The sequence below is a fragment of the Sceloporus occidentalis genome, unplaced genomic scaffold (genome assembly GCF_023333645.1).
Source record: "Sceloporus occidentalis isolate IW3139 unplaced genomic scaffold, rSceOcc1.0.p SCAF_78, whole genome shotgun sequence".
NCBI classification, from domain to species: domain Eukaryota; kingdom Metazoa; phylum Chordata; class Lepidosauria; order Squamata; family Phrynosomatidae; genus Sceloporus; species Sceloporus occidentalis.
The window spans coordinates 2,061,613-2,077,674 of NW_028317058.1; the positions used below are offsets into that span (position 1 = coordinate 2,061,613).

General features: G+C 38.6%; 1 protein-coding gene across 2 annotated transcripts in view; it reads left to right on the plus strand.

The window, feature by feature from the left end:
- The window catches only part of LOC149285512 (A disintegrin and metalloproteinase with thrombospondin motifs 6-like), a 123,574-nt gene extending 107,811 nt beyond the window's left edge, over positions 1-15,763 (plus strand). For both annotated transcript variants that reach the window (XM_089495249.1, XM_089495250.1), the window contains exons 20-24: positions 5,299-5,428; positions 8,550-8,754; positions 11,042-11,218; positions 13,396-13,552; positions 15,654-15,763. In XM_089495249.1, the coding sequence (XP_089351375.1) occupies positions 5,299-5,428; positions 8,550-8,754; positions 11,042-11,218; positions 13,396-13,552; positions 15,654-15,763 (779 nt within the window). The remainder of the gene's footprint in view (positions 1-5,298; positions 5,429-8,549; positions 8,755-11,041; positions 11,219-13,395; positions 13,553-15,653) is intronic.
- The last annotated feature ends 299 nt before the right edge of the window (positions 15,764-16,062 follow it).

A 16,062-nucleotide genomic window follows, 5' to 3' on the forward strand; every position in this document is an offset into this window, starting at 1 on the left:
CAAGTAAATAAAAGTACAATGCCCAATGTCGTACAAATAAACACATGGAGGATTTTTTGAATTGGAGTTGAATTAGATTTCTCTCCTCCATCTACTTCTACTGACGCATGCGTACACTTGAGTATGCTGCCAATGCTTCGAATTTGATGGCAGTATACAAATCATGAAATAATACAAATGATCTCTCTACTGGTATAATTGTAATAAGTATATATAAATATAAATAATAAATAATAAGTGTGTGAAGCACTGGTACTGTATGTACGTTGAATTCCCCATTGTAACCACTGCATTACTTTGTGTAGTTGCATACTGTGATATACATAAGGGGCTACACCCTGTGCTATAAAAAATGCATATTTATTAGTTGAAATTCCTTATTGGCTAATCCCCATTCTTATCTGTGTTATTAGTTTTCAAGGTAGTTATCTCCTAAGAACACACTCAACTTGCCAAAAATGCCTTTTTTCGTGCACCTGGTCTGAATGCATAGAGTTTTTCATCTAATTCACTATTAAATGTACATTTCACCTGCAGTTTACCTATACGTCAATGTAATTTCACAATCAGCTACAGACCCCTTTGCTCTGAATAGAAGAATAGATTTTCCTCAAGGAATAGTTGGCCCCAATGCAATAGTGCCGTCTGGTTGCCAGATGTCGCATTTCAACAAATGCCCATGGAATCATCATTTGTATTAATTGATTCATATAGCGCCATCATATTCCACAGCACTGTGCAATTTTTCTCGTTTGGATGTGTGTATATACGCATAGATTACAATCTACCACATTAATGATCAGACTTTCTGTTGCATACAAAGTGATACCACATTGGAGATACCAATATACCTGGATGTCCCCGGTATGCAAATTGCATGGAACCTTCTTTTCTTTCATGTCAAGGAATCGTGATCAGAAACATGACGTTCTCTCACATCAAGACGCATGCACACTCCAGTATAGATGAATGTTGACATGGCAAATTCATTAAACCCCCAGATGAGAACAAACCACCCAAACGTTCTTGATTTCTGTTGTTACCATCCTGGTTTGAGAGCCACATTCTTCTGCCCCACTTTTCTAAGATCTCAGAATATGTGGTTGATCACAAGATCACCCTGATGCTCTGTAGGAACCAGACTAACAATATTGCCTTTGCAACTACATCAATAACTATGACTGCAGTTCCCAGATACTCCCTCTAAAGCAGACACAGAACTTTTTGTGACTTTCCCACTCAAGTTCCACACTCAGATGATTCTTGATGGCAATGCATATTTGCAGCTGTCTGATACACTATATTGTTTGAAAAGTACAATTGTTTTAATATAGAATAATACAAAAAAATCAGCGACAAAATAATTTTACCATGAATGCTAAAACTATTCCCAATGTACTTCTGTGGGAGCCCATCTTCCATCTCCCAATGTCCCCCTTTTAGTCGTATCCCAAAATGTTTGCTGGGAATGAGTTTCCAACCATAAAAGTCACATTGGTGAGGATATAAGACCGCAAACAAGTTAAATCACCTAAATAATAGTCAGGGCCGGCCTTTGGGGTGTGCGACCTGTGCGACCGCACAGGGCGCCACACTCCAGGGGGCGCCGCCGCGGGGTCCGCTGCTGCCCCTGCCCGGCACCTAAATTAAAACATTGTTGTTGTTTTTTGTTGTTGGTTTTTTTAACTTTATTTAACATGGAGGATGTTAAATAAAGTTAAAAAAAACCAACAAAAAAACCAACAATGTTTTCACTTATGTGCCGGGCAAGGGCGCCGAGCGGTTGCTCGTGAAGTTCTCAGCAACTGCTCTACGCCCCTTACTCTCCGTGACTCCGTCGCGGTGCCGGCATCTCATGAAATGCCGGCAGGACTTCTCAAGGTAAGTTAGGATAAGGAGAAGTAGGGAGAGGGGGGGTTAGTTTGAAGGAAGGGGCCGAGGGGGGTAGTTTGAAGGAAGGGGCAGAGGGGGGTAGTTTGAAGGTGCAGGGGGGGGTAGTTTGAAGGTGCAGGGGGGGTAGTTTGAAGGGGCAGAGGGGGGGTAGTTTGAAGGGGCAGAGGGGGGGTAGTTTGAAGGGGCAGAGGGGGGTAGTTTGAAGGTGCAGGGGGGGTAGTTTGAAGGGGCAGAGGGGGGGGTAGTTTGAAGTGGCAGAGGGGGGGTAGTTTGAAGGGGTAGAGGGGGGGTAGTTTGAAGGGGCAGAGGGGGGGTAGTTTGAAGGGGCAGAGTGGGGGGTAGTTTGAAGGGGCAGAGGGGGGGTAGTTTGAAGGGGCAGAGGGGGGGGTAGTTTGAAGGGGCAGAGGGGGGTAGTGAGGGGGGGCGCCGGAACAAGTAAAGCTCTTCTCCTTACCCATTCCTCTAGCCGCACTCTCTAAAACAAAAGTGTCCTTCTTTGGCCCTTGGAAATGTTGAAAGTGGTGATATTCCTAAATCTGTTTTTACTGAAAAAATAATAGTTTCAATATTGAAACACAAAAATTGTGCAAATCTGTAAAAAATGAGGTGAGAGGATACTGCTCTTTACTCCTTGATATTTTCTATGGCCTCCGTGTGCTATAGGATCCAGCTGTGGCTTATCTGCTGGCATTAATTATATGAAGCATATTCATCCCATCTGATAGTACTCCCGGAGTGATGTATGTTCATCAGATGAAAGCCAAACCAGCCCGTTTATCCAATTTACATATGATTGCACATACAAGCTAGTCGTCTCATGTTCACCATTGAATATTTACAATCTGCTCTGCTTATACTCATTGCGTAAGCATTAATCATGGAGATAATACATATACGTATATGTATATATGATTTATACATATTACATGGGGAACATGGCACTTCATTAATTTTACTTGAATTACTGACCATACGATAGGAAACTAACACATATTTGATGTCAGGTGCTGCGTCATACATTGGGTGTTATATATTACAATGTTAGAGAACGAGCAAGTAAGAGTCAATGAGAGGGAGCATAAAAGCGAGAGGTGAGAGAGCGTGAGCGTGGATATTTTCACATTTTATAGTGTGTGTGTGTGGAGGGCATAATATAGGATCTGCCCTGGGTGCCATATACTCTAGGTACACCCCTGGGCTGGCCACTCCTGGGTAGGTTCAGAGCGTTTTTTTTCTATTTGTAGATAATGGCCCTCACTGAGGTTCACTGGGGTCCTAGAGCCTTAGAAATGGCTTTTTAACCCTTTTCAGACTGATAGATGTCAATGACTTTGTTTCTCATCTGTTCTTGAATTTCTTTAGATCGCGGCATCATGTGCTGCTTTTTGCACCCTTTAGCCTGCTCCACTTTGCAAGACAGGTTCTATTTGATGCTTAAATTCAGCCGGGTTGGCAGTAATCATGCCTAGCTGGGTCTAGTGAAATTGAACCAAATTATAAACATACAGTTTAGTTAATTGGTGGATTTAGTAACTAAGGGGGCAATTACTTTTTCACACAAGGCCAGGTAGGGTTGAATAACTTTTTTCCCCCTTCTATACACAAAATCATTTATTTAGTTTAATGATCTGAAACATTTAAGTGTGACAAAATAGAAGAAATCAGGAAGGGGCAAGTACTTTTTCACAGCGCTGTATGCAAAGCTCAGTTATGTTATGAACATTGGAATGTTCTCAATTGTTCTAAAGTTAGCACTTGGCACAATAATTTAAAATGCATGAAAACCAATATAATAAAAATTAGTTTTATAATTTTCCCTCGTAGGCTTTTATTGTTTAGCAATTAGTAACTTGGAAAAAAATACTTTAATGAAAATCCATTTTTCCACTAAGGCGACATTGGCATGGTGATGAACGTCCCATGATCTGATGAGGCTGCAAGAAGGAATGTCTGGGTTAGCTAGTTATGGTTTTATTGATGCAGAATTCACCGTGTTTTAGCATTGTTATTATAAAGTACTGTAATCTTATACCAAAATTTTTTTTTGTGGTTGCCCTCTAAAGCGAGTTGGGCATTAACATGTTTGCAATTTTAGATATGTCCCATATTTTGCATTTAAATAAATTGAAGAGTCATGCAAATGGACTGAGGAACATCTGCACATCCATGTGAGATATGGTCCCTTAAACCGCTCCACGTTTATGTATTTTATTGTAAATTGTAAATCTATTCAATTTAAAAGCTCTATGTTTCCGTGTGGCTCCTTGTAATTATTTCTCCTTAGAGTTTGAGTCAATTTATGTAGCAATACTTTTCAGATTATCCAAGAATCTTTAGTTGAAATTGATACGTTTTATTGGGCCAACATAGAAAGACATGTAAAGTTACATATGTTTTTGGGACCACGTGAGTCCTTTCTTCAGATATTTGAGATTATATGGGAGCACGTTAGGCTCCCAGACAAGTGGAGCTGCTTAGAAAACGAGTGATGTGAACACAAGCAAACCTTTCTTCCTCTTCATGGCACAGACTGTTAATTTACAGTCTATGACAGAGCCTTCTCCCCATAGGATAACTGAGAAATGTACTTGGCGCTTTTCAGTTTGCAGTATGATAAAGGGGAGGTAACAGTCATATAATATCTACAGTAGTCAAACAGACATTATGAATACATTAGGAAAGGCTTACGGTCTAAGCTCTTCAGGACAGGAGCCTGATTTCCACCTTATAAGGATTGCTAATGAATTAGGGCCATATTTATAAAGGGGTTCATTCGAACAATCCTGGGGTATAATGAGGACCAAATACAATAATTGTCCAATAAGTTATTCCTTCATATTGCTCTAAATTCAGAACTTGGACTTTAAGTTTTCTTGTTTTTTTTACAAGTGAATGACATAGTGGAAATGTCCAGCCTTGTACAAATGTATTAGACATGGGCACATTTTTTTACAGACCGTGAATTCTGATTTCTGCCTGTTCTTTCCAGATGAAAATCAGGGGGCCTTTTAGATTCGGAAATGGAAATTTGCTGTTCTTCATTTACTCTTACTCACTCTCTCACACTCATTCACACTCTCACTCACTCACTCTCTCACACTCTCATTTTTGTTCACACTTGGAAGGCTGGAGATTACCACAAATGTTGTGGCATGATATATAAAGATATTTTGTGAATTAGAACAATTTAAAAGGTTGCAGCTCAGTGAAATGTTAGACCTAAATTACACATTTATAAATTGGAGGAAAGTTTGCTAAAACATAACTAGAGAGCTGGTGTTGGTTACATCGGAAGCCAGACATTTTGCTTCCCAGGTGCCCTGTGTGTGTATTTTGGATGAGGTTATCTACCTCTCTGGTAAAGCATCACACTTGATTACTGATTGAATCATTATTTATTTCCAGGTATCCAGAAACAAGAAGTGGTGTGTAAAAGACTTGACGACAATTCTGTTGTGCAAAATAATTACTGTGATCTGGATAGCAAGCCACCGGAAAACCAAAGGGCTTGTAACACCGAGCTGTGCCCACCAGAGTAAGTGCTACCCATGTTAATACTATTCCAGTGTAGCCAGCCTGTAGTGCTGGCAAACCAAGCTTTCACATGTTATTGTATGGAGAACATGCCCAGGAACAGACAAATCATTTCATCAATACATCAATATCTTTAGCAGGGTTTGAAGAATGAAACATAGCCATCTAGTCTTTCCAGTTTGGCATTGCAGGCATTGCTCTACTATTGTATTCTAATCGCAACTGCATGAAAGCTTTTTCATGCATTTTTTTATATGTTATATAGCAGAAATAATAGCAGAACATCTTCAGCACTTCATGAGAAGGAGGCTTCTGTAAGACATTGCAGGCGGTAAACAGTGACAATATTCTTCCTTATCCTGCTGTTTTATGTATATATGTAATAAGATATGATATAGCAATCACTGGACAGTGAACAAAGACAATAATGCAGTGGAATTCAGGATACCACTTTTAAGTAATGGTCCTTAGACACATTTTAATAGTGCCTCCCCAATCACATAGATATTTAGTGATATATTATATATATATAAATATATAAGAAGGACAAAAGCTTACTTATTTTGTGCCTGTAACTGAAAACATTTATGTTGCTGTTTAGTGCACATAATCTTTCTTAACCCAACGAATATTTAGGCAAGAAGATACCATACCCAAAAAGATTTTAGTCTTAGTTTCTATGCTGTCAGGTACAGATGGCATTCAGGCTCATGGCCCTAAATGACTGCCATTGGAGGTATGTAGGGTTTTTCATAGGACCCGGAGAAATGCTTGTCAACCTACACTGAGTGTCTGCCTTAGTCACTGAGCAGCAGGGAGCGGGTATATCACATAACACACATTTTAATTGTGGCATTTTGATGGTGGAGGGTTGAACAGGGTAGTTTGACTATGCACCAATAGTCCTGGAACCAGCTTTAGAGCGCTCATTGGATAACGGGTTCAAATACTCAATGAATATGTTATTCTCTTGCGCTTAATAATATCTATTTTTTTTATCTTTATGATGTATCACAAGCTTACTACCCAATAGTACAGAACTGTTTAATATGCTGGCACTTTATAGCTAATAGAACGCAATAAATCCATTTTTATTAACAAAGTGCCAGGTATTGTACAATGGCGGCTTCTTGGATGCTAGTCAGGAATATGCATGCCTGAAGTGAATGATTGTGAAGTGGAACTGAATGTTACGGTATGTATGTGTGTATGATGGGAGGGAATGCCCAAAGCATAGGCAGATATCCCTGGGGTCTGAGGATAAAATATGTTTTTTAGTAAGAAGGAATTGACTTTAGACTCAGAGAAAGTTTCTGCTGTTAATGTAGGGATTTATTGTGGTCTCTGCTGGAGTGCTTCTGTCTGAAGCTGAAGGCTGTTTACCATTTGTACAGCTGAGGATTTTGACAGTCCGTGAACATGATAAATCTATCCAACTAAACAGTATTTCTCCTTTTGCATATGTGAAGGATGAAGTGGCTCAGGAAACATTTGGAATGAGTTTATTGGAAGCAGTCTTCCTTCAACCTTAGTGGAGCTCTGCTCTCTCTTGAACTTCTGCAAAGCTGAAATATTTCCAACATGCAGTGTTAACCTGGGCAATTCAGAAGCAGACAGTGCCTCAGTGACCCCATTTTGTATCAGGTCCTATTACTACACACGGGTTGTTTCCTTAATTTAAAACCCCCATCCCCTGTGCCAGGGGAAGTTAAACAGTTACAGTAAATGCAACACTCAAAAGATTCCTAAAGCCAAAAGGCATGTATTCTGGGAACCAACAAATAGATGTCAACTGGGTGGTTTTTAAAACTCAGCAAGACTATAGTTGGGTTTCATTGCCTGCAGTCAGATTGGTGACCGTTGTTACTGTCTGCATTTGCATGCTTTTGTAGTCTGATATAGAAGATGCTGTTCAAGACACGCCAATAACTCATTCCTTTCATTTAGTATGGTAAACATATCAGTCTTTGACAATGAAAGTCTGCGCACTGATACATGATCAGAGTTGGCCTTGGGTCAGTTGGCCATCTCTGTGACAGTGTTACAGTATGATAGATACAGAAGGCTGATACCACCATTCTTAGGATGGTACCTCAATGAAAATCCAAGTGTTAAGAGAAGAGCTGGCAGGGGGAAAATCCCTGGGTTGCTCTGATTTGAAGATATGGCACACTGCATGAAACTTTTCTGTGTGCTTTACGTCCAAAACCACATGTGGCCCCGGGGTGTCTAGTGTATCGATGACTACAGGTAGACACCGACTGGGTCTTTTCTGTTTCTCTGTTTTCTATGAAGCTCTTGATCGGAAGTTGTGTCAGACAGGACAGTGACTGTGGTGTCAATCAAATGCATCTTGGGCTGATTTACTATAAGGACACTAGACTGGATGAATGTTGCCAGTCCATTTCGATGTGTGTATGGTGAATGAGATTAATAATAGATAACAGATCATTGGTTTCTCCAGCTTCCTCTTCTAAGATCTTGAATTGTAAGCTGGAATCATACTTAATTTGCACACAATGATTTGCTTCCAATAACATGCAATGGAGTCCATGGACGTTGATATGGATTAAAAAATAAAAAAAAATGTTTTGTGAACTAGACTGTTCCTTTAAGGTGCTGCAATGGGAACACTGGAATGATGTCATATTTATGAGTATTCAAAACAGCATTAAATTAAATTAAATATACTAGAGAAAAATAGTTCCTCAAGAAAATGTTCTTGTTATGAGCATACAGGATATTACTCACTCAACTCAGGTAACATGTGCGTTCCTATTGTCTAGCAAAATTTAATAGGAATAATTAGGGCAAGGAGTTATTTTTTCATTTTACATTTTTTTTGTCAAAAAATAAATGGTAGATAAAAAAAAGTGCATTAGATTTAATTATATATCTGTAAATTGTAAAAGGAAAGTGAGAGATAACTCTTATTATAATGAATAATAATTAATTTTTTTTGTCTTTTTTTTTATAAAACAAATCAAACTTCAGCCCTCTTACCCATTTTGTTCATGAACATTTCTTTAAATGATTTTATCATGCATTACCGAAGCAAACATAGAAAGTATGTTAATGTATGCATATATGTAGGACTTATAGGGATCTCCATTTTTTGGCAGATGGTTCATAGGTGACTGGTCGGAATGCAGTAAGACTTGTGACGGGGGGATGCGAACACGGACAGTTCTTTGCATTCGGAGGATAGGCCCTTCTGAAGAAGAGACACTTGATGACGTTAGCTGTCTGACACATCGGCCTATTGAAAAGGAAGCCTGTAACAACCAGTCTTGTCCGCCTCAATGGGTTGCGTTGGATTGGTCAGAAGTAAGGACACGTGTTTTAAGATGCATTATTACTAAAATCTGAATTTGCTCTTACTTTCTTAGCAGCCAGCTATTCTTTCCTCTAACTCCCCCTTAATGGTGACTATTGACATCATGTAACCTATATGATAGCAACAAGTTTCAGCATCCCACATTGGAAGAGTATTTTTGCCGCCCTTGTAGTTTATGTTTAGAATTAAACGTTGTACATGTAACTTTTAATTCTTCCCCAAGGTGTTAAGAATATATCAATGCTTAAATTCCAGAGAATTAATGTAAGAATGCCCTTGGCTAGGAAAGTCCCATGACACATAGGAAACATGTTGCCATTCGTTATTACATATCCTAATGCTGATTTGTTTGTACCTTTTTTCATGGAGGGTAAAGTATAATGAGAGTTAAAATGTTAATCTTTCATATATGAGCCAATAGTGGCATATTGAGATAGGTGGGCACAAGGCGTGGTGGAACTGGTCAGGACTTGGAGCTGTACCCCACCATGATCAAAAGACTATCTCAGATACAGTAACTGTATTTTCCTCAGATTTCTCATAAGAACAACCACAGAGGATAGACCCCATGCTATACAGAATTGTAATCATTACAATATGGTTTTAAATCATCAAGTTCTTTCTTGACTACTCTGCAAATTTTCACAGTATAGCAGTTCTTGGGTTATGAAATCAGTAGGACAGAATTCACCATGTTTCTTAGAAGCTACTGTAGGTTTGCCTTTCTTAGAAATGCAACAAACTGGAACCAAAGATACCTGTTAACTGCTTCAGTACAACAAGCTTAAAATATTCCTAAAAATGAAAATAACAAAGCAATACTAAGCATAAATACAGTATGCTGTTGACTATTTGGTTCCATTTTGCACAAGCTTAAAAAGAATATAATTTGTTTTAAAATTCCTTCTTCAAAATGCGTGCTATAAAAACTGGAAAGTCATTTTACGCCAAAAGCAATTTCAAATAAAACAATGTTATCTAAGAAATGTGGTAAGTGGGTGCCACTTGAAAGAGGCATTAAAAATGCCAGCATGTTGGCAATGTTTAATAAAAACATCCAGGCATTCCAGGATTATAAAAAAAAGAATCCCACTTGCTTTTCTACTTTAAATAAATACATATGAGTGTGTTACTGCCAGAAAGGTGAATTTGACTGTCGAGGAACATGCTTTAGTAAAGAACTAGAATTCTATTTTGATGGCAACTTAAGATGTATAGAAGACCTATATCTATCGTAGGCTTATATTAGCCCTTCCTTTTTCATTCAACCTCTTAAGAATTCTTCACCATTGTTACTTGTTTGTCTCTGACATTTTCTGTTCACATATCTTTACTCTGACCTATCCATGTCTGTCTTTTCTCTCTCTCCTCTACTTTTATTTGACGGTCTCTGCCAGCCTTGGTTTCTGCTCTGTGCCATTCTGGCTTTGGTTGTCTTTCTCTACCCTGACTTGTCTCCCTCTGGGCATCCTCTCTTCTCCTTTCCTCCATCCTGGCCCCTTATTATATAGGTTTCCTCTTCTCTGCCCCAGTTCTTGTCTTAGTCTATCTCTGTTTTTTTCCATCCTACCCCTTATTGTTTTCTTCTATTCTGTCTTTGCCCCTTCTGCATTGGTTTGTTTCTTTGCGGTCTTGCCCTAGTTTCTAGCCAAGTTTACACTCTCGCTTTGTCCAAACACAGGTGGTCATGGCTGTCCTTTCGGAAATTTACACTTTGCATTAAAGATAATAAAATTAAAGTTCCATAGAAAAAAAATATATCAAAAAACTTTTCAGATAATACGAAGAAAACAGATACAGAAACTGAATTGTTATAATAAATGGTTATAATATAAACACTTTTCTAATTCTGCCAATAAACCACATTTTTTTCACATAATTTTGCATCAACAAGTTGGAAAAGTAATGAGAAATGTTAATAGAATCAACAAAAAAGCTTAAATAACAAAGAGGCCTGGCACCTTTTAGCCCCAGGGGCAAGTGAAGCCAAGTGGAAATTGCCCCGCCCTGGCCTAGGCCGGTCCACCCCTTCCAAATATTTTTTTCCTAGAATGTAATCATTCTTTTAGTGTCTTTGAAATACATTGACATCATAGCATGTACATTGTGTGCGTGAAATTCTTGTTATGCCCAAATTACAATTGTCTTTATTTTAAGAGTTGAATAGAAATATTTTTTTTGTTGGGAAAAATAGGATTTATATATACATATTTTGAAAACCTTTTTCTGCATCTTTAGGGGAAGGGGAATAATGTTTGTTTTTGGAATTATTTTTAGTGTACACCAAAATGTGGTCCTGGATTTAAACATCGTATTGTTCTATGCAAGAGCAGTGATCTCTCCAAAACATTTCCTCCCGCAAATTGTGCAGAAGAAAACAAACCTCCGGTCCGCATGCGGTGCAGTTTGGGACGGTGTCCACCTCCCCGCTGGGTTACTGGAGAATGGAGCCAGGTAGGTGGCAAATGAATGCCATAATTATCAAATTATTTATAAAACGCCATGTATTATGTGTTATTAAGGCAGAAGTTGGACAACATCAGACACATCTTGTTACACTTGTTTTTAATACTTTATTTTAATCATATCTGGGAACACTCCCGGTAAATCAACCGTTCTCCTGGTAACTGTGGTCTGTCTCTGGATTGCAGAAGTGCCGTTTAGGCACCCCCCCCCCCCCACTGCTTGACCTATTCATCTTTTACCCCTGTACATTTTTAAGAAATGTGGGGGTAGTCTTGCAACTCACTAAGCCACTCTGAGTAACCCAAGCCAGGAAGTTCCCATTTATGATTCTAATACATCTATATCATTAAAGTGCAACTTAAGCATCCCCTGCCTGCCATTAAATGATTTTGCAATATGCTTTAAGCAGGAAAGAAGGAAAATCACATAGAACTTTCAATTTCTAGTTCCAATGAAAAGAACTCATACACTGATCTGTGTGCAGGAAAATATATTGGAGTCAATGCAAAATGGTCTCCTGTATGAGCCCAGAATTATCCTTAAAGCAGTTAAAACCCCACAGAGCACCTTGCTCTACAAACTTTTTGTGTGTGAATCATTCTGTACCATTGGCACTGGCTGGTACTGGTGCTGGTGCTGGTGCTGAACTCTAGAAGAACGTAATTTCTGTGTGGCTACAAGAAAAGCTCTGTTATTAAGTCCCAAGAGATGAGATTACCGGTGCCTTACCCAACGCTATGGCTCTACTGACCAAATGTGTATTGCTAGTAATATTATTCTTAATTCTGATATTTAGAATAACTTAGTTTTATAAATGTAACAGAATTTCAATTTTTCCATACATAAATATAAATTAAAATGTAACACTTTTAGGCTCTAGTGATCTGAAAAATATTTTGTTCTATAACACCACTCATCACACTGGCCTTTAAAGTTAGCTTGGAAACGTACAGCCAACGTATCCACAAAGTGGTTTCCCAGTACTAATTCGCATAGAGTTAGAAGGCCCTTGGAGCCAGCAATATTGGTCTTTCACACGTAGGTTTTCACGGACTACACCCAGTAAAGGGTTAAAAACCCTTTACTGGGTGTAGTCTATGAAAACCTATGTGGTCTACTAATAGGTAACAATATATGTGAATAGTACTTGTATCATTAATGTAACAATGCTGACAGATGTCTGGGAAGGTAAAAAGTATATCCCGGTTGCAATAAAGCTACTAATAGCTAGTAAAACTGTCTACATTCCCCGGGACCCTTTTGCCTAAGTCTTTGAAAGCGGTAAATGTATTCCATAATGGAAGGTTCATTCCTTGCTACAGCAATCAGGCATGTTCAATATGTTCAATATGAACACAGACTGATCTCAAAATGCCAAAAATGGAATTAAAAATGTAACCCTATGCCAGGTAATCTACCGTTGTCCAGTTTTTTTCCATGGTTTTTTTTTCTTTCAAGATGCAATCGCAATTTAGTAAATATATTTATTAAAGCATACATGATTAAATATGGTGCAAAGTACAAATTGTTAAGGATATATATATATATATATATTATCTGACCGCAATTCAGTTTATTGGATGTTCATGTTGTGTTCTATTTTGCCATTACGCTCTAATTGATTGGTATAATCAGGGGTAATGAAAAGCCAATTACTTTGTGTGTCCTGCCTTTGAGACACATTCAATGCAATATGAAGAAGCAGCATGCACTGTAGATGGAGTGCGTTGTGAAGCCATCTGTAGTCTGTGCATGGTTGCATGCTGGCACAAAACATAACTTTGTGGCACACCTTGGTATGAAGACGAGGCAATTATTTAATGCCAAGGTCTGTAAATGCAGACCAGATACCATGAAATTGAGAAAGTCTCACTGGAGCCTGGTTGGGTGGGCTAATTCAGAGTAGCGTCATGCTCCATAGGACCCACCTTCCCCATGTGAGTTAAAACGGCTACTACTCCTTTTAGATGGATCAGAGATCTGTATTGGTAGCTTCATCTGAGCCAAATTTTGAAGCACAGATTCGAATTCTTGTTTTTGTAAGCTTCAGTTGTTTTTAGTTTCAAAGGCTTGACAGTCTGATTTAAGTCAATGATAATTTGGAGATTTATTTCCCTTTTTTTTTTTTTTAACAAAAGCTTCTTTCTTTCAAACCTGTTCATTAGTGCTCTGCACACTGTGGTCTGGGACAGCAGATGCGAACAGTACAGTGTCTTTCCTATACGGGGCAAGCATCGAGTGACTGTCCGGAGAACGTTCGTCCTGCATCAATGCAGCAGTGTGAAAGTAAATGTGACAGCACACCCATTTCAAACACAGAGGGTAAGTGTGTGATGTGTCTCATATGCTGGCACCTAGAACAAAAAGAAAGACTCAGTCTGTCTGTTCCAAAGACCTTGGGACATATTTATAATGAGCTATTCCAGGGAAATCTGGAGCAACCTCTGTGGCACCAAGTAGAAGGCTTTGAGCTACTTTTAGCAATTTGCACCAGAATTGATCTTTGTAAATTGGGCCCGTAGAATAAAATAATTTCCTGAATTTTCTTAAGTTGTTTTCTAGAAGGGAAGGCAGGGGAGGGTAAATGGTTAATAAAACAGACTCAAACATGACTAAAACCACAGAGATCACTGGTTTCTATTCCCTTCAAAATGGTGAGTCAAGAGGGGTCTGGATTAGACTAAACTATTTCATGGTGACTGCAATTCATCATCAAATAGTTTGAATATTACAGCAGCCGCAAGAAATACGTTTACAAGATGTTAGCATGGTGGGAAGAAGCCTCATCTTTAATTTAATGAAGACAAACCTCAAAGCAAACTTAGTTAAATAGAAGCCTGCTGTGTCATGCATAGAACCAGTTCAACATAGGACATCATAGCAGGATTTTGACTGATTTCTTGCAGGAAAAACATTTGCAGGAAGCTCACAAAAGGACCCACTTCTCCTCTTTTAAAAGTGCGCCTTAACATGTGGTCATCTTGTCGCCATATTCCATATTATCCGTATTAATGTAATTGTTAATGTTTAACAAAAGCCCTCACACCATTGTAATAGCACAAGGAATCCGCTAGTGCTCTATAAATTCATGTAAAAGATAGAGATCATGTCTACCACAAGAATTGCTCTCTACACATAACCCCCCAAATTCCTTTTTTTTAAACTACCCGCACAAGTGTTACATTTGTTCTTGATTAAAAAGTTTATTCTTCTAGCTATAATCTTAGAAGCATTTGTATGTTAAAGCTCTGTGGAGTTTTCTGTAAGGGTGGGCATTAACATTTCAAAACATCGAGCTCAGCCTCATTCCTCACATAGAATAAAACTTTCACACAGCTAGGCTTTTCCTCTTTCACTCCTAATTGTACATTATGCCTGGCTTACGCAGCACCCTCACTTTGTAGCATCTGTTTTATTTTGAGAAATAGGTAGGATTTGATCTGGTACCAGAAATTTTACTTAATGGCTCATAAGGATCAATTGCTTCCACAAGCCTTGCCATTAACACTGGAGCCACATACAGTCAATCTGTCCACTTCTGTTAAGCAAACTTGAAGGGTAACCAGCTACCTGTGTGTTAGTCTTTCTTCTCATCAGAACAAAATGGGTCGAGCCATTAACTTCTTGGTCCCAGCGGTCTCAGTAACATTTCCTAGTGCCTGTGCCTTTTCTTATACTTATTGCTCATGACCCTGCTATTCTAGGAACCTCATCTTCTGTTTTAAGAGACACATGGGTACACTTGCTGAAGTAGGAAGGTTAAAACAGGCTTTCCCCTTTATCTATAAGCTCATCATATTTAGAAACTTCATGAACTGCTACAACTACCATTTTCTAACTCAACGGCTGGGTATAAGGTTTGTTTTAGATAACGAAGGTTCAAACACCAGAGAGCTTCTCCTGAAAGAAGGGATTCCCCCAATATTTCATGTGTCCAATGCAGCGCACCTTCCTTTGGGATTGTAATTATAAACTGTACAACATGTCATGGAAAAAAAACCTTTCTTTGTCAGAATTACTGGTCTTCGCCATAAAATGTCCAATTAATTAAGTGTACTTTACTAAACATCAGCACCATGGGAAACAATTTCATAGAGTGGTTGGAGATAGTTGGTATTTCTACTCATGAATGGTTTTTATCTTGAGAACAGAACCAAATCACATTAATCTTGTTGCCCCTTTCAGCATGACATGAAAATCAAACTATAGACTTGCTCCCAAGTGTAGCATGATAAGCAAATTTCCATTTTTGTTAGTAAGAAATGTCACTAAAACCAGCTTTCCAGTTATAGTAAATACATTTGCATATAAATATAAACAAATTTTGTGATGTGGAATTTGGGTTCAAATCTACTTTATCACTACTTTTTTTTGAGTGTCTATATCAATTTCTCTCTTTTGGATTTTTTTCTCCCGTTTTTAGAGTGCAAAGATGTGAACAAAGTAGCTTATTGCCCACTGGTGTTGAAGTTCAAGTTCTGCAGTCGAGCCTACTTCAGACAGATGTGTTGTAAGACCTGCCAAGGGCATTGACCCACGCCAACAGGGGAAGAGAGAACATTATTACTGCATCGGGAATTTGTCTATTGAAGAGCATGATACCGAAGTGTGTGACTGATGTCCTTGAAAAGAAAAGCCTGTGTAGAACATAACCACTCGTCAGCTTCAGCTGACAAGATTTCTTTATTATTTAACTTCTGTGAAGTGAATTTATTATCCAAAGTGCTGGACACCAGAAAGGAGGAAAGACAAATTGGAAAACTTTAAAACAGGCCATCGACAAAAGAGGACTATGCTTGTGTTCTTCACAGTCCACCGATCACCTTGCTTAC